At 42.2% G+C, this 25515-nt stretch overlaps 1 protein-coding gene across 2 annotated transcripts in view; it reads right to left on the minus strand.

Annotated features, from left to right (window-relative positions):
- ADAMTS20 (ADAM metallopeptidase with thrombospondin type 1 motif 20) overlaps positions 1-25515 on the minus strand; it is a 246153-nt gene that overhangs the window by 145928 nt on the left and 74710 nt on the right. For both annotated transcript variants that reach the window (XM_040343882.1, XM_040343881.1), the window contains one exon: positions 4449-4532. In XM_040343882.1, the coding sequence (XP_040199816.1) occupies positions 4449-4532 (84 nt within the window). The remainder of the gene's footprint in view (positions 1-4448; positions 4533-25515) is intronic.

A 25515-nucleotide genomic window follows, 5' to 3' on the forward strand; every position in this document is an offset into this window, starting at 1 on the left:
TTATAGGCCTCCTGGACCGATATCATGCTTTCTTGATGACTTTGCTGCCTGGCTACCCTACTTTCTCTATGAAATAGCCACTATCATTCTTGGTGACTTCAACATTCATGTCAATGTTAACAGCCCAACTACAGCTCAACTTCTCAACTTCAACCTCATCTTTTGACCTAATCCAATGGACACATACTTCCACTCACTCCATTGGTAATACCCTCGACCTTGTATTCTCCCATCTCTACAATCCTGGAAAACTCACCAACACCCCCTTTCCTCTCTCTGATCACAACATCATTACTTTCACTGTATCCTTGTTGCCAACCACCCATCCCTCCAAGCAGCAAACAATTACTTTTAGGAACCTTCGCCACTTTAACCCTTCTTTTCTCTATTCTACTTTGTCTACGACACTTCACCCTATATAAATCTGACCTCCTAAAAAACATTTTTTGCCTCCATGCTGCCAAACAAGCCTAATTTGTCTCTCATATTAATACCTTGCTATCCAGTCCCTGTTGGCTCTTCTCAACCTTTAACTCTCTGCTTAGTCCCCCACCCCCTCTACCCACTAACTCACTTACTGCCCAAGAGATTGGCAATCACTTCAAAGACAAGATTGATGCAGTTTGTGAGGATATTTCCACTGTGAGTACATCTTCCCCACCCAACATACCTTGCCTAACAGCACATTCAACACTCTCCTTTTTTGAATTGGCTACTACTGAAGAGGTTACAACATTTCTCAGATGTCCACCTAACCAGTTGTCCCTTGGATTCTGTTCCCTCACAACTACTATGGTCACCCTCTTCTTCTATCCTATGCTCCCTCACTCACATCTTCAATCTCTCCCTTTCTAGTGGCACCTTTCCCTCAACTCTAAAACATGCGCAGATCACTCCCATACTTAAAAAGCCCTCACTGAATCCCACCAACCTGAACTTAAGACCCATCTCATTGCTCCCAGTTACCTCTAAACTTTTTGAACGATTAGTCTACAACTGTCTTAGCTCCTACTTCAGTGAAAATAACCTTCTAGACCCTTGGCTTTCGCTCGCAGCACTCCACGGAAACAGCCTCATTAAAACTCACTAATGATTTACGAACTGCTAAAACCAGCAGCCAGTACTCCATACACCTACCACTTGACCTCTCTGTGACCTTAGAAACTGTTGACCACCCGCTCCTTCTCAATCTATTCTCTTGGCCTCCAAGATTCTGCTCTATCCTGGTTCTCTGCCTACCTATCACAGCACTCCTTCAGTGTTACCTATAACTCTGTCCCCCCTCTCCCCATTACCCCTTTCTGTGGGGGTTCCCCAAGGCTCTGTTCTTGGGCCCCTTCTCTTCTCTATCTACACCTCTTCCCTTGGTCACTTGATAACCCCCCACAGCTTCCAAAGTCACTTATACGCCGATGACACCCAAACCTATCTGTCTACTCCTCACCTCACTCCTTCAATCTCCTCTCGCTTTACATACTTACTAACTGACATATCAGCATGGGTGTCACACCACTTCCTTAAACTAAATTGCTCTAAAACTGAGCTATTAATATTCCCGCCCGTGCCCCCCTCAATGACTTTTCCAATCAACAATGCAAACATCATTCCCTCCCCTCACGCCAGGGTACTAGGTGTAATCCTAGACTCTGACTTGTACTTTCAGCCTCAAATACAATCGTTGTCAAAAGTTTGTAGAATTTACCTCTGTAACATCTCTAAAATTTGCCCCTTTTAAAAAAATTAAACCACCAAATTCCTCATTCACTCCCTTGTCATCTCTTGCCTCGACTATTGCAACTCCCTTCTCATTGGCCTGCCTCTCCATAGACTATCCCCTGTTCAGCCTATCATGAATGCTGATGCCAGACGTATCCACCTTACCACCCGCTCAGTGTCTGCCAACCCACTCCTCCAATCCCTACACTGGCTCTCCACTCTTCTCAAGACCTCCTACTCTCAAGCTCTCTCGTCTCCTCATCCTATGCTTGTCTCCAGTATTTCTCCAGAGCCTATCCCATCCTCTGGAACTCGCTACCTCAACCTGTTCGGTTATCCCCTACTCTTGCTACCTTCAGGCGATCCCTGAAGACTCATCTCTTCTGCCTATCACGTCTCCAACTAATCTTTTACCACTTCCATCAGCTCATTCCCCACAGTTACAAGCTTTTGTACCACCTGCCGCACCCTATTAGATTTTAAGCTCTCCTGAGCTATATAAATCCTGTATTATAATAATAATAACTCCTTGACGCTGGCTGCACGCATTTATGTAGCTGCTTGGCGGATAGGCCTTAACACTGCATATGAGCGGCCCTGTTAAAACTATTTATCATGCTGAGAGCGCTCTCCCTTTGTGCTTTCAGCATGGTAGCTGGCGACTACCAGAAAGTTCCTGGTGCATACTAGCGATCGGGAGCTTTCCAATCATGTGATCGCTGTAACAGCCAATCTTGGCAGTCACATGACCAGAAACCCCACCCCAGATCCCAGCACCTGAAACCCCTAAAAGGGCCCGGAGCCAAAAGCTTGAAGGGGTTAATAACATTGCCTGTATGTTTGGGGTTGTTTTCCTGTTGCAGAATAAATTTGGAGCCAGTCACACATTTCCCTGATGGTATAGCATGATGGGTAAGTATCTGCCTTTATTTCTCAGCATTGAGAACACTATTGATCCTGACCAAATCTTCAACTCCATTTGCAGAAATGCAGCTCCAAGCTTGAAAGAACCTCCACCATGCTTCGCTGTTGCCTGCAGACACTCATTATTGTACCGCTCTCCAGCCCTTCCCAAACAAACTGTCTTCTGCTACAGCCAAATATTTCAAATTTGAACTCATCAGTCTAGAGCACCTGCTGCCATTCTTCTGCACCCCAGTCCCAACGTTTTTGTACATAGTTGAGTCACTTAGATTTGCTTCCACGTTTGAGGTATGGCTTTTTGGCTGTAATTCTTCCATGAAGATCATTTCTGGCCAGACTTCTCCAGACAGTAGATGAGTGTACATGGGCCCTACTGGTTTCCACCAGATCTGTGCTAATGACACTGCTGGACATATTCCAATGTAAAAGGGAAGTAAGCATAATGTGTATCTTCTACATTAAGTTGTATTGGTCAACAACTGTATCTACATTCCTCAACATTGCCCAAACAATGGTGTCCTCAATGCTGAGAAATATAGGCATCACTTATCAATCATGCCATACCACTAGCGAGGTGTGTGATTTGCTCCAAATGTATTCTGCTGCAGGACAACAACAACCCCAAACATACATACAGTGTCATTAACAACTATCTTCAGCATAAAGAAGAACAAAGAGTTCTGGAGGTGATGGTTCGGGCTCCACAAAGCCCTGATCTCAACATCATCAAGTTTGTCTGGGAAAACATGAAGAGACAGATGATTTGAGGCAGCCTACATCCACAGAAGATCTGTGGTTAGTTCTTCAAGACGTTTGGAACAACCAACCTGTCGAGTTCCTTCACAAAATGTGTGCACAAGCAGTGTGTGTACCTAAGAGAACTGATGCATGTTTGAAGCCAAAGGTTAGTAACATCAAATATTGATTTGACTTAGATTCTTCTGTTCGCTCACTTTGCATTTTGTAAATTTATAATAATTAACAATTCAAATCTATATTTGAAAACATTTTTACTATTCTTACTAGCATTTCTTCACACCTGCCTAAAACTTTTGCACATAACTGTATATTATTGTATTCTTTGGCATCATGCCGAGAAACATTATTATACAGAGTACAGGCACCAAGTGTCTAAAGGATAACTGTACTTTCAAAGAAACAACAACAATTATCTGGTTTTCCACAGCCTCCCCTTAAAAATAATGAACCCACCCTTCCACGCCCTAGATTCATACTTACATGAATCCGACAAGCGCAGCCTGTAGCATTCTTCCCTGCCTCCAGCCAAAATATTTTAGCCACTGGATGCTTAAGCACAGTTATTCCCCATTGGCTTTTATAGACCATGTCCTGAGCATCTCTTGTATTGGGAGACAGCTCCATAAAGGTCTATGGGGACTTTGTAGTCACAGCCATTTGTAGTCACAGATTTCAGCCAAATGCTGTGAAGATTGCTGCAGGCGCAGGTATTTATGTATCTGGGGCAGGAAAGAGTGGCTACATTTTGTTAAAGGGAAAGCTATGCAATATGGATTTACTATACTTTTTCCAAAAATAAAGTTATCCTCTAAAGACAAGGCATGTTGCTAAGCAACATATATACAGTTGATAGTCAATGCTGCAACAAAAGCTTAGTCTTCAAGGCCCCTGTCAAAATCTAGACACCATACGATACAAAAAAAAAAATCTGTTTATGCTGAGAAGATAACAAATGCTTACATTTAGTTAGATCCTGATGCTTATTGAAACCATACTGGTCTGAACTTTATTTGTAAGAAAGTAAGCAATCAAGTACTAATATAGCATACCTGTTCACTGTGAATTACTATAAGCTTTACAATCAAGATATTAATGAGATTCCCAATGCTTGGATCTTTATAAATAGCAGCAACCTGTCAAAAAACATGCAAAAATTGATTACTGAACTAAAAACTCAACATCTGAATTGGTAATACAAATTTTATTGCATTAGTTAAAAAAAACACTAAACAAACTTCCCCAATACCCAATCTATTCTTTTACACTACTCTAGCTGTATTCCAGATGTAAAATCTTGTTTCTGTTAAGGCCATTTACACCTTTGTGGTGTGTTAACACATGCACATTAAGCAACGTGATTTTGCACAATAATGTTTTGCATTTAGGCATCTTATTCAAAATGAATGGGCAGCCAACACAGCCTAACATGCTTAAACATGCATGACCCTTTTTTCTAATGCAACTTACCAACTTAACACATGTGTTGCCTTATTGCTTTGGGATGCCATTAAAAACGAATAGCAAACCAATACAGTAACATATACAGAAGTGTAATCTGGAATGAAGGTAATTGAGGACATATGATGCTGCAATAGAGCTGTTGGAAAACATACTGCTAAAGCCACATAAATAACTTATTTGAAGAGAACTTTTGCCCAAACCTCATAAAACAGTAGGTTCACTGCACAGAAGATACTATAGACAGGATGTACATACCATCCCTATGCTCCCTCTTACTGCCTTGTCCAGTGTCAGAACTCTGAAAACACCAGATACTTCTAGGTATAGGTCAGGGATATGCAATTAGCGGACCTCCAGCTGTTGCAGAACTGCAAGTCCCATTAGGCATTGCAAGACTCTGACAGCCACAAGCATGACACCCAGAGGCAGAGGCATGATGGGACGTGTAGTTTTGCAACAGCTGGAGGTCTGCTAATTGCATATCCCTGGTATAGGGGAACATGTGACACTTTTCAATATCTCCCACAATTCATCATTTAGTGCTCTAGTTTTGGGTTGACTTGGTATTTATCACTGGTGTCAAACTCACGTTATCTCCACCTCAAATTTTAAAAAGGCACCATTGCTGAGCAGTAAATCGATCCCATAGAAACACAGGTTCTGAGGATTTAGAGCCCTGGCAAGTACAACCATTTTTTTTAAAGCCCTTTTCCAGTGTCACATTTTGAATTCAGTGAATTACATTCTGTTATCTTTGGTGGTTGGTCTGGTTTTTGCTTTCCCCTCAAGTAATTACATTTTTAGAATGCTCCAACATGGTACTCTGCCTTCTCAAGGCTCTAGGTTCTTCCCATGGCTAAATCCACACAGGACAAATACAATTGAAAGATAATGTAGTAAATACAGAAATAACATTCTTGTCTTTCAAACACATACATTGTCTTTCTGCATTCTGGCAACTAAGCAATTTATATTGGTAGTGCCCGACAAGGACCTTTTTGGTAATGTGTTTTGGAAATCTAAAACACCTAACCCTATCATGAATTGTGCTATACAAGGAAATCTTCTAAAATGAATATTCATGAAATTCAAAAACAAGTTTTGCAACATTAGTTGCACCTGCCCAATGCTTAACTATCAAATGATAGGAGGCGTGACTTCCGCTACCACGGCCGGATGTGAATAGCGGGAGCTCCGAGTTCAGCCTGAGCCTCCGACAGTATACTGTGTAGTATCTACTACCGAGACCTATATCCCGGAAAAAAGAGTGATCACAGCGTCGAGATGAGTGGCAAGCAGTCAGCAGCAGACCGTCTGAGAGAGTATGCATTGACAGACATACAGGATGGCATGCGAAGCCCCCCACAGATGCGAAGTGGGGGATCATCGGCTCCGGAAAACCAGAAGAAACCCAGCACGCCTCAGCCTGAGAAGCCGTCTACTCTGACACTGGAGCAGATGAATGTGCAACCAATGGCGGCCATCCACTCAAGTAACACAGTCCTGACAGGTAAAATGGATGAAATAAAAATGGATATAGGCCTGATCAGGCAGGATATGCAAAGTATTAGAGATAGGATGGCAGAAGCTGAAAATAGGATATCCCTATTGGAGGACACAGTAACCCATATGCCCAAAAGGATATTAACAGCAGAAAAACTGATTGTTACATGGCAACAGAAAACAGACGATTTTGAAAATCGCATGCACCACAACAATCTAAGAATAGTAGGTGTACCGGAGAAAGTGGGGGGTTTAACCCAGGGGACTTTATTGAGAAGTGGTTGAATTTTTTTTTTCCAGATATGGGGGTATCAACAGCATTTGCAGTGGAACGGGGTTCCTGCAGCATTACCAAAACCCGGGCTTCCACCTAGATCATTGTTGGCGCAACTTTTGAATTGCAGAGAAAGAGATACGATTCTGCGGAAAGCAAGACAAAAAGGAGAGATTTATTATGAGAACAGTAAAGTGTCAATATTCCCGGACGTTTCCTTAGAGCTACAAAAGCAGCGGGCAGCTTTTTATGAGATAAAACGGAAACTAAAAGAAGCAGGAATAGAGTACTCTATGGCATATCCAGCCCGGTTGAGAGTGGAGGAAGGAGGAAAGACTATGGGCCAGATTCAGAAAAGAGATATCTCTGAGTCCGGCCGTCGTATCTATGCGCCTGATTCATAGAATCAGTTACGCATAGATAGCCCTAAGATCCGCCAGGTGTAAGTGTCTTACACCATCGGATCTTAGGCTGCAATTTCAGGCTGGCTGCTAGGTGGCGCTTCCGTATGTTTTACGCAAGGAATATGCAAATTAGGATTTACGCCGATTCAGAAACGAATGACCGCCCGGCGTTTTTTTTTTGCGTCGTTTGCGTTCGGCTTTTTCCGGCGTATAGTTACCCCTGCTATATGAGGCGTAGCTAATGTTAAGTATGGCCGTCGTTCCCGCGCCGAGTTTTGAAATTTTACATCGTTTGCGTAAGTCGTTCGCGAATACGGATGGACGTAATTTACGTTCACGTCGAAAGCATGACGATTTGCCCACGTCATTTGGAGCATGCGCACTGGGATTCAGTCGCGGCCGGCGGATGCGCAGTTCGTTCGGCGCGGGGACGCGCTTCATTTAAATGATGCACACCCCCTACCCACCGAATTTGAATTCCGCCAGGTGATTTACGCTATGCCGCCGCAAATTTACAGGCAAGTGCTTTGTGAATAAAGCACTTGCCTGAAAAACTTGCGGCGGCGTAGCGTAAATGAGATACATTACGCCAGCAGAAAGATCCGCTTATTTTTCTGAATCTGGCCCTATGTATTTTAGTACACCGGAGCAAGCCAGAGAATGGATTCGGACAGCTAAACCTGCATCTAAATAATGGGAAATAGGAAGCTGTGAAATATCCTAAGATAAAAGTGCTACCGGGAAAAAGTATTGAAAAATAAGAGGGGATGGAGGGAGAATATTTTTTTTTTTGGGAGTAGGCTCCCCCCTATGTCCCCTGCCTGTTGTTTACTGTGGGGGTATGCATGACACCTTTATTTCTCCCTTTTGTTGTCTTTTTTTGGGGGTTTGCTTGGTAATAGTGTTTGAGTGTTTAAATTGTGTTTAAACTGTGTTTTTTTTTGAGTGAAGGGTTAAGAGGGAATCAATCACGAAACACCAATGGGACAAATACACAGCAAAGTTTAAAGCAATATAGGAAACACAACATTAAGGATAGAAGGGGAGGGAGGGTATTGAGAGGGGGGTGGGGGAAGGTGAAGGGGGGGAGTGACACCAGGATGGAGCAACAGAAGAGGGAATAGGGACAATGTAAACACAGGAATAAAAAGGGGAGGATAACACATACCATAAGCACATATATAGAGATAAATCCATGCTCATGAAAGCACAGAAGAGGAAGATGGGGAGTGAGGGGGGAGAGGGGTATAGGGGAGAGAAGGATTTTTTTCCTTCGGTTTACCCACTACTGGGATGCCGGGGGGGGGGGGGGGGGGCTTTGAGCTTTTAGAAGGGCTGAAACTATAGAAATTACCTATATAATAGCAGATGCGATATGTTGGTAATGCCCTAAATTTATTGGTGTGGAAGAAGGCTGAATGGATGAATGGAGGGAAAATGAGAGTATGATCACTAAGAAAAGGAGAAGATTTAGAAATCAGGTTTCTTGGTTAGAGAATGGTTAAAAATGGCTAAATATGGCTAGCCAGTGCACCATTTTGTCATGGAACGTGAGGGGTATGGGCACACAATTAAAACGTGCACAGGTCTTCACATAAATTAGAAAATTTCAGGCTAAAATAATTTGTATCCAAGAAACACACATGGTTAAAGAAAGACTTGACTAGGTAAAAAAGCCTTGGATACAATGGTCATACCACTCATGCTGCACAACTTTTTCAAGAGGGGTCTCCCCCATCACTCCCCCTTGTATCCTCCTTCTCGTGTATTACAATCCCCGCTCGCCCCGCCCCGTCTCCTCCCCACTTGGCCACGTAAAACTAGCTCCCCATCCCTCCTTCCAATTGCTTGAGAAAGGAGTGTGGCACTCGTGTCATACGCTGCCTGACCACTCAGAAACGCGTTGCATACCCGGTGACGTCATCATCCTCCGCCTGCGTCCTACGCCCCAGTTTGAGGATCCCCCATCACAGCCGGCTGTTCTTCATCAGCGATGGAAATCTAACCTCCCCACACAGCGCTCCAGCAGGACCTGGAAGAAAGTGACGGCTGGATGACACCCTTCCCTCCTTGGGAACATCTTTTATATGTCTACCTGTCACTTCTAAAATGTGAGTGACCATTACTTATGCTTTTATTAAAATTGTTTTAAACTACTACACCCAGAGGCGCCTCTTCCCTTGTTGGTCTCCCTTATGGTGCCCCGGGGGCTGTTCTTCATCAGCGATGGAAATCTAACCTCCCCACACAGCGCTCCAGCAGGACCTGGAAGAAAGTGACGGCTGGATGACACCCTTCCCTCCTTGGGAACATCTTTTATATGTGTACCTGTCACTTCTAAAATGTGAGTGACCATTACTTATGCTTTTATTAAAATTGTTTTAAACTACTACACCCAGAGGCGCCTCTTCCCTTGTTGGTCTCCCTTATGGTGCCCCGGGGTGGTGGCGTGGGAGTGCATCAGGGTAAAGAGAGACCCAGATGGGCGATATGCTTTTATCTTTGCCCTGGTACACTCAGTGACATTTGTCATTATGGGGATATATAACACTCCCCCAGCTACAATGGGAGTATTGAAGGAAGCAATGATATTTATGTCAGAATACCCAGATGCACATATTATATGTATGGGGGATTTTAAGATGTGGTTAAACCCAAAGATGGATAGATTTGGGGAAAAAAACAAAAGGGAGGAGAGGGGTCTAATTTACTGGAAAAAATTATAAAGGAGGTTGGATGGTCTGATCTATGGAGGATGCATAAAAAGGGAACAAAGCCGCGCCACAAACTCTATACAGTATTCGTTATGAAGATATAATATGAATCAAGTCCATAAACAGAGATAAATCAGCATGGAAAAATCAGCATGTATCTCCTGTTAGGTATAGTTCATGCAAATCGAATCCTGGGAATTCACACCACCAAAGTGACAGATAATACCATTTGAAGTGACCCCTCCACCAGTAATATGAGGCCGCTTACCGGAGGGCAAGCAAACTGTGCAGTCGGCTATAACCCAGCCGCGGCCTTTAAAATTCACAGGATCCAGGGGGGAACAGATCTCAGGAAAAACACGACAGGAACAATCTCCAGTTCACCCAGAAATGAAAATGAGAAATAAGGTGCACCATAGCATAATTCTGTTATGCTATGGTGCACCTTATTTCTCATTTTCATTACTGGGTGAACTGGAGATTGTTCCTGTCGTGTTTTTCCTGAGATCTGTTCCCCCCTGGATCCTGTGAATTTTAAGTCCGTTATTTCTAGTCCTACCAATAGGTTTCCTACCTGCATTCTAATTAGCAAGTATTCCTCCACCCTTGTTTCTTGTCTCTGTATTACCCAGGTTCTAAAGGGGTTGTAAAGGTAAAAAAAATATTCCCTAAATGGCTTCCTTTACCTTAGTGCAGTCCTTCTTCACTTACCTCATCCTTCGATTTTGCTTTTAAATGTCCTTATTTCTTCTGAGAAATCCTCACTTCCTGTTCTTCTGTCTGTAACTACACACAGTAATGCAAGGCTTTCTCCCTGGTGTGGAGAAAGCCTCTTGAGGGGGGAGGGGCGAGCAGGAGAGTCAGGACGCTGTCTAATTTGCAGATAGAGAAAGGAGCTGTGTATTACTGGGCGTCCTGACATTCCTGCTCGCCCCCTCAAGAGGCTTTCTCCACACCAGGGAGAAAGTGTTGCATTACTGTGTGGAGTTACAGACAGAAGAACAGGAAGTGAGGTTTTCTTAGAATAAATAAGGACATTTAAAAGCAAAATCGAAGGATAAGGTAAGTGAAGGAGGACTGGTAAAGGTAAGGTAAAGGAAGCTATTTAGGGAATTTTTTTTTACCTTTACAACACCTTTAAATGTTTTAATTGCCCCGCCAGATAATATAAATATAAGTCTGGTATTGCCAACCCTGCTACAGTTTTGGGTCTTTGTAACGTAACTTTTACTTACATCTCCCATATGACCAGATAAACCTGGTCAGCTGGGAGTTTAATGTTTTAAATATGTGTTTTGGTATCTTTACTGCAGAATGCGCAAACACATATAGACACTTCGGCAATATAATGGATTTAATCAACTGTATTCTTCCTGCCATTAATAACGGTAGTTTTTTTTTCCATATTCCCAATTTATTCTTAACATATTCTACCAAGGGGTCTATATTTACTTTCAGGACTTCCTCTGGGTCCAGAGTAATATTTATTCCTAGACATTTAAATGTTTCAACTATTTTTAATGGGGTCTGAGGTTCCTTTTCCATATCTGGCCCAAGCAGCATCAATGCGGATTTCTGCCAATTTATTGGAAGTAGGCAAAAAAACTGACGGGATTCAAGGATATCCCACCAGAAATTGCCTTGTGGAATAATCCAACATTCAAGCAATTGGAAGTGTTTGAAGATAGTAAACTCTGGAAACAGAAAAATGTAACAACTAATGGTCAGATGTATAACAACAATATAATAGTGTCATATGAGAACTTATGTAAACAATATAACCTCCCAAGTAAACAGTTCTATAGGTATTTACAGCTTAGACATTTACTACAGGTACAGTTTGGAAGAAAGGAACTAAGAATATCTAAATACCCTCTTAGGGCCCTTTCACACGCACGGATAAACGGTCCGTTTATTACAAGTACGTTTACGGACTTGTAATGTATCCCTATGGGATTGCAGACGTTAGCGGATGATGCATCCGCTAACTTCCGCAACCATCCGCGTCCGCAAAGATCCGCTTGTGCGGACGGAAGAAAACCCTATTTTTCTTCTGTCCGGCGGAACGGATCGGATGAATACGGACACACGGTCCATATTCATCCGATTCCCCATAGGGGAGAGCGGAGGAGAGACAGGGCGGTCTCTGCACTGTGTGCGGGGACCACCCTGTCCGCCGACAGCTCATCGGGGATTAATGGAGGAATCCCTGATGAGCCAAACGGGCTAACGGAGCGGATCAATACGGATCCGCTCCGTGTGAAAGAGCCCTTATAGGTATCTTGAGATCGCAAGAGATTGATATCCAAATTATACTTGCACCTGTTACAGAGTAAAATAAGTGGAGAACCGTGGGAGCAAGGGATAAATGGCAGGTAGTCATTCCAGATATGAGTGATCAGGATTGAGATGAAATCTGCTCTTCTAACCTGAAAGTATCCCCATCAATGAACAACAGGATAATTCAATTAAATATAATACATCAGACATGCCTGGCTCTGAATAGACTGTACAGAATAGGGAGGATGCCTGCACCAAACTGCACAAGATGCAGGCAGGGGGGATGCAGACTTCCTCCACTTGATGTGGCACTGTGGGAGTATAGGGAGATATTGGCAACAGGTGGTCAGTAAATTAGAAAAAGTTATAAATAAACCTATTATGGCCACAGTGGAATTATGCTTGCTGGGGGTATTAAAAGAAGAAAGAGGGTGTAGATACACTAGGATATTTTTGCAAGAAGTACTATTCCTGGCACGAAAAAAAATTGTGGAAAAATGGATTCAGCCAAAACCACCGACAATAAGTCAATGGGTGAGAGCAGTAAACCAAATCGTACCACATGAGAGAATAATGTATGAACAAAGAGGAAATGTGCAAAAATATGAAAATATTTGGGCAAGTGGAATAGATCATACCTAACAATGGATACAGGAATACCTGAAAATATAGTATAAAGTGAATAGAAGGGGGAAGGAAATAGTGACTATAAGATGGATAAGTAGGAAGGAATGAGCAGTAAGAGTGAATGGAAATGAAAATAAAAATATATGTTAAGATATTGGAATAAAACAAATGTAAAACTATGTAAATGGATTTGTAAGAAAAAATTGTAATAAAGAGTTAATAAAAAAAAACACTATCAAATGATATAACAAGTATTACACATTCTCCTGAAACCTGCACTGAAAAAGCCATAAGCAGAGGTGGCACATTAAAGCACACATTTTACGTGCTCTTAAAAGCAACATGAATAGTGTGGTATACCTTTGCAGCACATGAAAAGACTTAAATAGTGAGACCCCAGTTAATTGCAGATCCACTACTCCCAGAGGAGATCAAAGAGGGAATCCCTCGGCCTATGCAAGCTCATCTGGATCACTCTCTATGTTTAATTAGTAGCAGCTATTTACTGTATCTTCTGGTATGTAGGTGGGATTATAAGGTTGAGCACATGACTGGCTGTGACTCAAATTCCTTTAGCATAATGTCTGATTATACTTGTGACCTCAGAGGAACAATATTATGGTACTATGAGACAAATAGACTTTGAAATATTTTAATTTTTTTTGAATATCTAAATACAGGTAAAATGATATTACTCCATGAACAAACTTGAGGCTGCAAATTATGTCAGAATTCTAAAATATTTGTGTCTAAAGAAGGACTAAAATAAATGCTATAATGAGTTTATCAGCTAAGTGACATATTAACCTAAAAAGTTTATTTCCAGATTTATATAGGGTAAGAAATAGCTTAGCATTCAAAACTAATATTGATAAAATAGTATCTAATGCCGCGTACACACGATCATTTTTCAGCATGAAAAAAAAATGCTGTTTTTCAGCATGTTGAAAAAACAAAATTTTTCCAACTTCATCATTAAAACAACGTTGCCCACACACCATTGTTTGTTTTAAAATGCTCTAGCAAAGCGCAGTGACGTACAATACCTATGACGGCACTATAAAGGGGAAGTTCCATTCGGATGGGGCCACCCTTGGGGCTGCTTTAGCTGATTCCGTGTTAGTAAAAGACGATTCACGCTTTTCTGTCTGTTACAGCGTGATGAATGTGCTTACTCCATTCAGAACGGTAGTTTTACCAGAACGAGCGCTCCCATCTCATAACTTGCTTCTGAGCATGCGCGGGTTTTTAACGTCGTTTTAGCCCACACACGATCATTTTTTACAACCCGAAAAACAACATAGTTTAAAACGACGTTAAAAAATTCAGCATGTTCGTAAAAAAAAATTGTCGTTTTTCAGAACCTGAAAAACAATGTGCAGCCCACACACAATCATTTTAAATGACGTTTTTTAAAAACAATGTTTTTTTCATGCTGAAAAATTATCGTGTGTACGTGGTATGATGGTTATTGATATATGATAAGAATTGAGCTCTGTCATTTCAATAGGAATTGAGCTCTGTCATTTCAAAGCCATTGTTTTTAATTTTTAGGGACTCTTTAACCACTTCCCGACCGCCGCATGTATATGTACGTCCACAGAATGGCACGTACAGGCAAATGGGCGTACATGTACGTCCTTGCCTTCTAGCGGGTGGGGGGTCCGATCGGGACCCCCCCGCTACATGCGGCGGTCGGGTTCCCTCGGGGAGCGATCCGGGACGACGGCGCGGCTATTCGTTTATAGCCGCTCCGTCGCGACCGCTCCCCGGAGCTGAAGAACGGGGAGAGCCATGTGTAAACACGGCTTTCCCGTGCTTCACTGTGGCGGCGTATCGATCGAGTGATTCCTTATATAAGGGAGACTCGATCGATGACGTCAGTCCTACAGCCACACCCCCCTACAGTTGTAAACACACGCTAGGTGAACCCTAACTCCTACAGCGCCCTCTGTGGTTAACTCCCAAACTGCAACTGTCATTTTCACAATAAACAATGCAATTTAAATGCATTTTTTGCTGTGAAAATGACAATGGTCCCAAAAATGTGTCAAAATTGTCCGAACTGTCCGCCATAATGTTGCAGTCACGAAAAAAATCGCTGATCGCCGCCATTAGTAGTAAAAAAAAAAATTAATAAAAATGCAATAAAACTATTCCCCATTTTGTAAACGCTATAAATTTTGCGCAAACCAATCGATAAACGCTTATTGCGATTTTTTTTACTAAAAATAGGTCGAAGAATACGTATCGGCCTAAACTGAGGAAAAAAAAAAATTATATATGTTTTTGGGGGATATTTATTATAACAAAAAGTAAAAAATATTACATTTTTTTCAAAATTGTCGCTTTATTTTTGTTTATAGCGCAAAAAATAAAAACCCCAGAGGTGATCAAATACCACCAAAAGAAAGCTCTATTTGTGGGGAAAAAAGGACGACAATTTTGTTTGGGAGCCACGTCGCACGACCGCGCAATTGTCTGTTAAAGCGACGCAGTGCCGAATCGCAAAACCTGGCCTGGGCATTTAGCTGCCTAAAGGTCCGGGGCTTAAGTGGTTAATGACTGGACTAGTACCACTGGATTGGCGTAAGGCCAATGTGGTGCCTATATTTATAAAGGGATCAAAGTCTTTACCAAGTAACAATAGACCTGTTAGTTTAACTTCTATAGTCGGGAAGACATTGGGGAGTTTAATAAAAGACCACATAGATGAGTTCTTGCTGGAAAAAAATATTCTAAGTAACAGACAGCAAAAATTCATGAAAGACAAATGTTGACAGACAAATCTGATTTCTTTATATGAGGAGGTAAGTAAAACCTTGGACAGAGCTGTATATGTGGTATACTTGGATATTGCAAAAGCGTTTGACACAGTTCCCCACACACAGCTAATGTGTAATGTAAAGCCTATAGGCCTGGAAAAATCAGTTTGTAAATAGATAGAAAACTGGCTAAAAGACTGAATTCAGAGAGTAGTGGTTAATGACTCTTACTCTAAATGGTCTAAGGTTATCAGTGGTGTACCCCAGGGTTCAGTGCTGGGACCCTTACTTTTTAATTTAAGGTTTCATTGGGCAACTGTGTGGCAAATTAGGTTTATTGTTGATAAATATAAAGTTATACACTTGGGGGCTAGAAACATGTATGATTCATACTTAATAAGAGAACAGCTGGGGGAGTCAAAGTTGGAAAAGGATCTGAGGGTTCTGGTAGATCATAAGCTTAATAATGGCATGAAATGCCAAGATGCGGTTTCCAAAGCAAGCAAAATCCTTTCTTGTATTAACCACTTAACCCCCGGACCATATTGCTGCCCAAAGACCAGAGCACTTTTTGCGATTCGGCACTGCGTCGCTTTAACTGACAATTGTGCGGTCGTGCGACGTGGCTCCAAAACAAAATTGGCGTACTTTTTTTCCCACAAATAGAGCTTTCTTTTGGTGGTATTTGCTCACCTCTGCGTTTTTTAGTTTTTGCGCTATAAACAAAATTAGAGCGACAATTTTGAAAAAAAATGAATATTTTTTACTTTTTGCTATAATAAATATCCCCCAAAAATATATAAAAAAACATATTTTTTCCTCAGTTTAGGCCGATACGTATTCTTCTACATATTTTTCGTAAAAAATCGCAATAAGCGTTTATTGATTGGTTTGCGCAAAAGTTATAGCGTTTACAAAATAGGGGGTATTTTTATGGCATTTTTATTAATATTTTTTATTACTAGTAATCACGGCGATCAGCGTTTTTTTTCGGTACTGCGACATTATGGCGGACACTTCGGACACTTTTGACAAATTTTTGGGTCCGTTTTATAGCGATCAGTGCTATAAAAATGCATTGGATTACTTTAAAAATGCCACTGGCAGTGAATGGGTTAACACCAGGGGCGGGGAAGGGGTTAAGTATGTCCCTGGGTGTGTTCTAACTGTAGGGGGGTTGGCCTCACTAGGGAAAATCACTGATCTTCTGTTCATACATTGTATGAACAGAGGATCAGCATTTCCCCCCCTGACAAGACCGGGAGCTGTGTGTTTAACGAGCGATCGAATGTGCCCGGCGGCGATCGCGCCCGCCAGGCACACGCACGGGAGTCGGGGGCGAGCGGGGGGCACGAGCCTCCGGCGGCGCGCTCCCCTAGTGGCCTACGCGAGAGCCGATGTTATACTACGGGCTCTTGCGCAGGGGAGCCGACTTGCCGCCGTAATATGACGGTGGACGGTTGGCAAGCAGTTGAGAGGCATGGACTGCAGAGAGAGAGATATAATGTTGCCCCTGTACAAATCATTAGTAAGACCTCATCTGGAATTTGCAGTTCAGATTTGGCCACCAGTTCTCAAAAAGGATATCGGGGAACTGGAGAAAGTGCAGAGAAGGGCATACAAACTAATAAGAGGCATGGAGGAGACCAGCTATGTGGAACAATTAGCTGAGCTGAATTTATTCTCTCTTGAGAAAAGGAGATTAAGGAGGGATATGAACAACATGTATAAATACATAAGTGGTCCATAGAGTGAACTTGGTAGTGAGTTATTCACTTTAAGGTCATCAAAGGGGACAAGGGGGCACTCTTTATGTCTGGAGGAATAGAGATTTCATCTTCAAAATACAGAAAGGCTTTTTCATATTAAGAGCTGTGAAAATGTGGAATAGACTCCATCAAAAGCTAGTTCTGGCAAGCTTAGTAGATTGTTTTAAGAAGAGCCTGGATTCTTTCCTAAATGTACATAATATAACTGGATCAGGGGCGGACTGACCATTCAGGCACTGCCCATGCCACTAGGGGCCCCATCAGGGTTGCCAGGCTCGGTAAAAAAAGAGACAGCATGTAAATATCTGTGTTTTTTTACATCTGTCCCCGATATGTCCAATACCGACATGCTTTTGATGTGAAAATCCAGAGATTTTAGCTGCCCCGGCCCTGCACTGCCTCCTGGTGTGGTGGCCATCTTTAAGCCGGGGGCCCCATAATCTTCTTTTGCCCAGGGGGCCCCATGAGTTGTCAGTCTGCCCCTGAACTGGATACTAACATTTATAGGTAAAGTTGATCCAGGGAATATATGATTGCCTCCTATATAATTTTATTTTCCTTTTATTGGTTGAACTAGATGGACTTTTTTTGGTTTTAGGGGTCTGCAAGCGGGGGCTTATTGGAATCTAGCAGCCCCCTTTAACAAGTGGGCCCCTAGATCCCTCACCCCCCCATGTGAATGAGTATGGGGTACATTGTACCCCTACCCATTCACCCAAAAAAGTGTAAAAAATAAATAAAGACAGGAGGCAGTTTTTAACAATTCCTTTATTAAAAAAACAAAAACCAATGTCCCTCAATGTAGATCTATCCTCAATCACGGTGCCACCGGACCTGAAAAAAGAAAAAAAATGCTGTGCCTGCAACGAAGGCTAACGCCCAATGCCTGCTCTGCCATTTGACAGTTCTTAAATAGGTAAAGGGTGGCGCCACCCTGTGACGTCACCTGGTGGCACCACCCCCTTGTGATGTTACTGACTCAGCATGCACCAGATTCAAATAAGCACCCTGCCCAAAGACTCCCACAACCACAGCCCAGGGTTGTCGGAAAGAGGCCCTTGTCCCAATCAACATGGAGACAAGGTGCTTCGGAGCAGGGGGGACTATTTTGAGATCATGCGGCCTAGTATGGTTCAGACCTGCTCTGATAAGGGCCTGGTATGGATTGGGGGATGACTCCCATCCCCTTTTTTTTTTACATTTTTGTATTGCCAGTAATGGTATGGTATTGCCAGCAATTTCAATTTAATTTTTTTTTTCTTCATAAACGTTAGTTTTGCTGCAGCAAGTTCTGTACATGGTACAGATGCACCAATTTACAGGCAGACTACGGGACCACCCCCCCCCCCCTCCCCGCCACTATATTTAAAGGAATTTTTCATTGTTATTGTTTCACTTTAGGCATCAGTAAAATCACTGCTCCAGTAAAAATTATCTTTACTAAAAAAGAAAATTGATACATGTCCCCCAGGGCAGTACCCGGGTCCCCATACCCCTTGTATGGCCAATACCTTGCAAATAAGCCTTCAAAATGTCAAGATTTTTCATGTTCGGGTCCCATAGGATTTGGGGTTTAGGTCTGAACTTTTTCTATGTTTTTTCTGGCATGAACAGAACCGGGGGGTGTTCGACCCAACTCTACTCTCTATATAGTGGCTGGGTTCCAGTGTGTGGATTTTCGATCTTCTGTCTTCAGATTAATTTATACAAACTCATACATATCATCTCAGCAGTAGAACTCAGAATAGGATCACTAGTTGTAAGCACTATAGGGAGACAACTGATTGCCACAAAATATTACTGTTATGTTTGGCAGCTCCCTTGATAGAAGAGCTCAATTTGATGATGTCCTTGGATATAGTAAAAAATATTCTGCGAGTGATTTGAATATAGCTCTTTTTGCAATCAAAGAACAATTTTGTCATTCATTGATGTAGACGCATTATACAAAAGTATATAGGCTTGCATTTGGCAAATAAACCCTACAGTAATGTGTCCAAGAAATTCTCATTTTGCCAACCAAATAGGCAAAATAGGTGATGCCACTATTATGAATTGTTCTACTTTCACAAGAGCAGCACATTCCAAAAATATTGTGGAATAAAGACAAATAATTGTGACCTCCAATTCTTTGTTAGTTCTGTTATTTGGCACAAATATAAATGTATCATGTAAGATGCCAGGGAATTGTGTTTGATATTCTGAGGCATTGGAACAGCTGGAAAAAAATCTGCAGTATATCTACAAAAATACCATTCAGATGAGGAATTTGAAAGGGTTATCAAAAGTACACAAAAGTGCACAAAACTTAGCTGAGAAGCAACTGGTGGTAATTTTCAATCTGTTCAAAATGTTACAAAATGTCAGACGAATGAAAAACTTTTGATTATAAAGCAGACGATGAATAAATCACTGATGTAAAACAAGTTATTTTTTCCCTGTTCTAGACTGTGCACAGCATCTAGTAATGTAACATTAACTGCAGATAGGAACACAACAGAGGATTTGGATTACTCTGTAAAAAATTAAGTTAAAGAGGAACTGCAGTCTGTCCACATAATATGTAATAAAAACATCTTTGCCGATCTGAAGCTTTCCTCCAACCACTTTGCATATTATTTTATCATAGGTGTGCACAGACATTAGCATTAGGGTGTGCACTCTAAAGCTCAAACACACATGCCTTTCTCTGCAGCCTCAGCTGCACTGGATAGTGAATGAATAGAAGGCGCTCTGTGCTGAGTGTATTCCTGTTCATTCATTCACAAACTGAAGCACAAAACACAGCTTACTATGCTTCAGTTATGACTGAGTGTGTTCACTGTGTTCATTTAAAAAAGGAAGGCACTGGTAAATGACATATTTACTAGCCTCTTCCCCCACTCTACATCCTGAAACATCCCCCGCAGTAGCTGGCGGGGAGAGGAGAGGGGGGAGCCAGCAGCACTGCGGGGCTGGGGGCCAACACAGGGGAAGCCCAGGCAGTAGGGGGAATCAGCACTGCATGCAGAGATTAGGGTGTGCCCAGGCACACTCCCTGCACAGGCCTATGTATTTTTATATATACTGTGATTCTGTACTTGCCAAATATGCGGCAGAAATCTCCGTCCACTAAGTCTGGCTGCAGCCATTTTAACTGTGGGCAGTTCACGAAAGTGAGAGAGAGAGCTGTGCATGATGTCACAAGCCTAGGCTAATGACCAGACAAGAAACAGTTGGCTGTATAAGGTATTTACTGGAAGAATTGTTTTTTGCTATCCAAAGTTAAAACAACAAGGGCAGAAGATTTAATAGATGGGAAGTTAAAAAAAATTACTGAAGGTCTGTTTTAAGCGCTTGGCAACTGAAGAAATACATGATAGAAAGTGTTTTTCCGCGCCATTAATTATATATTTAAATATAGTGCAATCTATATACAACCCCCCAAGGAAGGATGGTGTATACAAAATATACAAATAAAAAGCTGCTCCTCAGTTTACAGAGGTGAACTGTGTACGTGAATATATATGTGGATGAGGGCGCTGTGGTTCAACATGTGAACCAATTGCACACAATGTGTTAACCTAGTGAATGAGATTCACCTGGTAGGTGAAACAAACAATACAATATAGGAAGGTACTGCTATTGTGCAATTATATAAACATCTAAAAAAATTGGTTAGAATTAAGTTTCAACACATCAAAATTACAGGAAAAAAACCCGCCCAGATAATAGCAAATTTCATCAAAAAAATTATAAATGCAATAACACAGATTATCACAAATGTGATGTGATCATGTGAAAAAATTCATAAAAAGAAAAGTTCATGTGGATGGATGCATGAGGTTAAATTCACAGCAGATAAAGAGAATGCCTTCACCATCTAGTTTCACCCAAAGTGCTCTGGATAACTTATGCGCTTACCCTTACGTATGAACCCCTTAGAAAAGTGGGTCATGCACGCTGAGCAGGATGAGTGCCTGCATACTGTATGGCAAAAGCTGCAACAGGTAGTCCATTGGTAAGTGCCTGCCCGGCACTGGGACTGCGTGCATGACAAACACTTCCTCACTGGGGAACCTCGCTCGGCTGTGTGAAGGCTATCCGCTCGGTATCCTGGGATGGATCAGATTAGTCAGGTGCTAGTTGGGTGCCGGGATCAGCTGGCGTGCGTGGTGACCAACACTAAAACCACCGACATATGTTTCATGCAAAGCACATCATCAGGGGGGCGCCCTCATCCACAACTGAAGAAATACACCCTCAAAGTAATCAGATGGAGAACTAACAATTTTATATTGGCACGGCTGACATTTTATGAGTTTAAGTTTTCTATAGATTTAGGGTTGCATCCATAATAATTATTATAACAACTACTCTAAAAACCAAATAAAATATTCTTTAAACTGTGTTATTTTTTTGCAGAACTAAAAAACAGCTGTCAATTTTTAGCCGAGTAGACACTCTACAATTTTTTACAGCCTCAAGAACAATGTGTAAGGCATACAGAGTTAATTTTCGTGCTGGCTGTGATTATCAGAATCTCCGAGTGCATTAACTTTACACAACAAAACCAGCTAAGAAAATTCTACCTACTGCACAGCCTGCCATGGAGATCTATGGCTAGCAACTAAAACCCTGAAAAGTCTCCCTGTGCCCCCTTCCACAACGCTCCAACCCTTGCATCGTTGCCCACCATTCACCTCTGCACCCTTCATCCACCACTCACCACTGTACCCCTTACCAACTACTCACTTTTGAACCTCTCGTCTACCATTTACCTCTGCATCCCTTTTGTACTACAGCACCCCTTTCACTTGAAATCCCACGATTTGAAAGCCGTATGTCAGAGTGACCTCAGGTGCATCTTGGGTAACATCTGTGCAACTTCATGCACAGATGTCTATGCAAGTTGCACCTGAAATCGTCAAAAGTTGTGCAGGAACTATTTTTCTGCATCGGTGCAGCACCACAAAGTTGGAGTCGCACCGATTTTAACAGTTCCATTGCCGTCAATAGTGTGTGACTTGTCATGCGATTTGACCTGTCAAAATCGCATAACAAGATGCACCAGTGTGAATAAGGACCTAATGAAGATTCTCAATTCCTTTAGCAACTAAACCTAATTTTGTTACCACTTAAAGGATAAGTGTACTTGCTTGCTCAAAGTCACTTAGGCAAGGATCAGCAAAAGGGAGGTTAGGTTTTAGGTTAGGCCTGCTTTCTGTAGCTTCTTTACTCTATCCCATAACTGGTTAGTGGTTAGCACTGCTTTTCGGGACTTGAGTCCTTTCAAATAGTAATCAGGATGTTATTTGCATGGAGTTTGCATATACTCTCTGCGATTTTTCCCACAATCAAAAGAGATGCTGGTAGGGTAGTTGGCTCATGTCTAAATTAACCCTAGTATGTGTTTGCATGCATATGAAGTAGGGACCTTAGGGCCAGATCCACAACGCGCAACGTAACTTTTCTGATTTAAGTTACAACACCCCAAATTGCCCAAGTTAGTGCCCGATCCACAAAGCACTTACCTGGAAATTTGCGGCGGTGTATCCTAAATCAGTCCGTGCAAGGCGGGCAAATTCAAATGGGGCGAGTCCCATTAAAATTAGGCGCGCTCCCGCGCCGGACGTACTGCGCATGCTCCCGACGCTATTTTCCCGATGTGCTTTGCGCGAAGTTACGTTGCGCCGAGGTTTTGTGAATCGCGACGGGTAAAAAAGAGTTGCGGCGGGAAAAATAAAAAAATTTAAAAAAATTTGACAGCGACGCGGGAAAGACGGGTATACTTTTACATGGTGTACTAACTTTACACTTTGTAAAAGCATCCCTATCTTTGCGACGGCAAACTAACACTTACGGCGACTTCACAAAGGGAAAAACCTTCGTGGATCTCCGTAAGTGCTAATTTGCAAACCCGACGCTGGTTTACGATGAGAAATGCCCCCAGCGGCGGCCGCGGTACTGCATCCTAAGATCCGACAGTGTAAAACAATTACACATGTCGGATCTTAGGGATATCTATGCGTAACTGATTCTATGAATCAGCCGCATAGATAGAAATAGGGGGCCAGATCCACATCGAGCGGGCGCAACGTAACTTTTCCGATTTAAGTTACACCACCGCAAATTGCCCAAGTTAGTGCCCGATCCACAAAGCACTTACCTGGAAATTTGCGGCGGTGTATCCTAAATCAGTCCGGCGCAAGGCGGGCCAATTCAAATGGGGCGAGTCCCATTTAAATTAGGCGCGCTCCCGCGCCGGATGTACTGCGCATGCTCCCGACGGTATTTTCCTGACATGCTTTGCGCGAAGTTACGTTGCGCCAAGGTTTTGTGAATCGCGACGGGTAAAAAAGAGTTACGGCGGGAAAAATAAAAAATTTAAAAAAAAATTGACAGCGACGCGGGAAAGACGGGTGTACTTTTACATGGTGTACTAACTTTACACTTTGTAAAAGCAGCCCTATCTTTGCGACGGCAAACTAACACTTACGGCGACTTCACGAAGGGAAAAACCTTCGTGGATCTCCGTAAGTGCAAATTTGCATACCCGACGCTGGTTTACGACGAGAAATGCCCCCAGCGGCGGCCGCGGTACTGCATCCTAAGATCCGACAGTGTAAAACAATTACAAATGTCGGATCTTAGGGATATCTATGCGTAACTGATTCTATGAATCAGCCGCATAGATAGAAACAGGGATACGACGGCGTATCAGCAGATACGCCGTCGTAACCCTTTTGTGGATCTGGCCCAGGGATACGACGGCGTATCAGCAGATACGCCGTCGTAACCCTTTTGTGGATCTGATGGTAGGAATGTATGTGAATGTACAGCGTGTCGTGCTGCATTAAAATAGTGGTATATAAATGCCATGAATATCTGTAATAATAAATACATTTCATAAATACCCATATCATTTCCCTTTCTCCTCTCTCTATCAGGTCCTTCTCAAGTAGAACTGTGGGTGGGCATGTTATGAACATTGTTTTTTTTCTTACAATGCATGAATGTCCCCCTTGCGCTGGCTGTTGTGTTATTTGAAATCATAAGTCCTCTGCCTCTTGAAACTCCCACAGCCGTGCTCTTACGGTGCTGTGGGATTAATACAAGCAGCTGCACCTCTCACCTTGTCAAAAGTGCTAACTATGTCCCCCCCTTCCACCTCCTGCTCCATTCACAGAAGTTGAATTATCAGTTCCCACAATGAAAAGCCCTCTGTGAATGGAGGGGGTGGACCTTTCATTCATCTGCCCATCGTCCATTCATACAGTACGATGCTTTTCATTGTGGGAACCAATAGTACAGCTTCTATGAATGAGATGGAAAGAGTGGCACTTGATGATTGCCTGTGTCTGCTGCATTCACTCATATTAACCCCCATGGCAACTGAAGACCATAGCTGAGAGGATATCCAGGGGAAGGGGACTGAAGACTTCAAGCACTGTAAGTACCATCCCTGATGCTGATTTTAAAAAGTCACTAAACCTAAGCTATAAAATTCACCTTTACTGTCTGCTACTGTATAGTTGAAGGCATTGTGGAGCCATTCAACCTCAAACTTCACAAAAAAAGCAGAGACATCATTTTTATGGTGTATATTTGAGGAAATACCTCAGTTTAGTCTGTGTTTTTCATATAATGCTCTATCTACTTCCTTCAAACTTCAGTCAGATATCCCGGAAACATTGGTTGGCAACATAAATATTTCATTAAATTACAATCACAGTCATTCTCAGATGCCAGAGTCATTTGTCGTTTGATAGATGTCAGAATCACTTCTCAGAATCAGGTGTCAGAGTAAAGTGTCAGGTGTCAAAAACACTAGTATGTGTTGGGTATGAGGGTCAATAGTCAGTGTTGGTTGTCAGAATCAATAGTATGTGTCAGGGGGTTAGAATCACTAGTCAGCTTCAGGTGGTAGAATTAACATCAGGTGTTACAGTCAATGGTTAACTCCATGTGTCTGAGTCAATAGTCAGCATTCGGAGTCAGAGTTACAAGATACTTTTGTTATTTTGCACCCCCATGTCCTTTCTCCTGTCTCCCCTTCCTCTTCGTCCCATTTAAATGGCACCTTAAAAGGAGTCAATATAGGTAATCAAACCTCTAAAAAGCCCTAATATCCCAATTAAAAGTGAAAAAAAAAATTAATATGTAGCTTTGTGTTGTAAAGTTTTCAATGAATGTAATTTAATTTACCCCAATTTACCTACTTTGTGTGCTCTGTCCTCCATTTTGGTAATGATCACCAAAGTAGAGGATAAAGAACATGAATTAAAAAACATTTGGGTAAACTAATTTGCATGCATTGGATACCTAACTAAATTAAAT

Source organism: Rana temporaria, chromosome 3 (genome assembly GCF_905171775.1).
Source record: "Rana temporaria chromosome 3, aRanTem1.1, whole genome shotgun sequence".
NCBI lineage: Eukaryota > Metazoa > Chordata > Amphibia > Anura > Ranidae > Rana > Rana temporaria.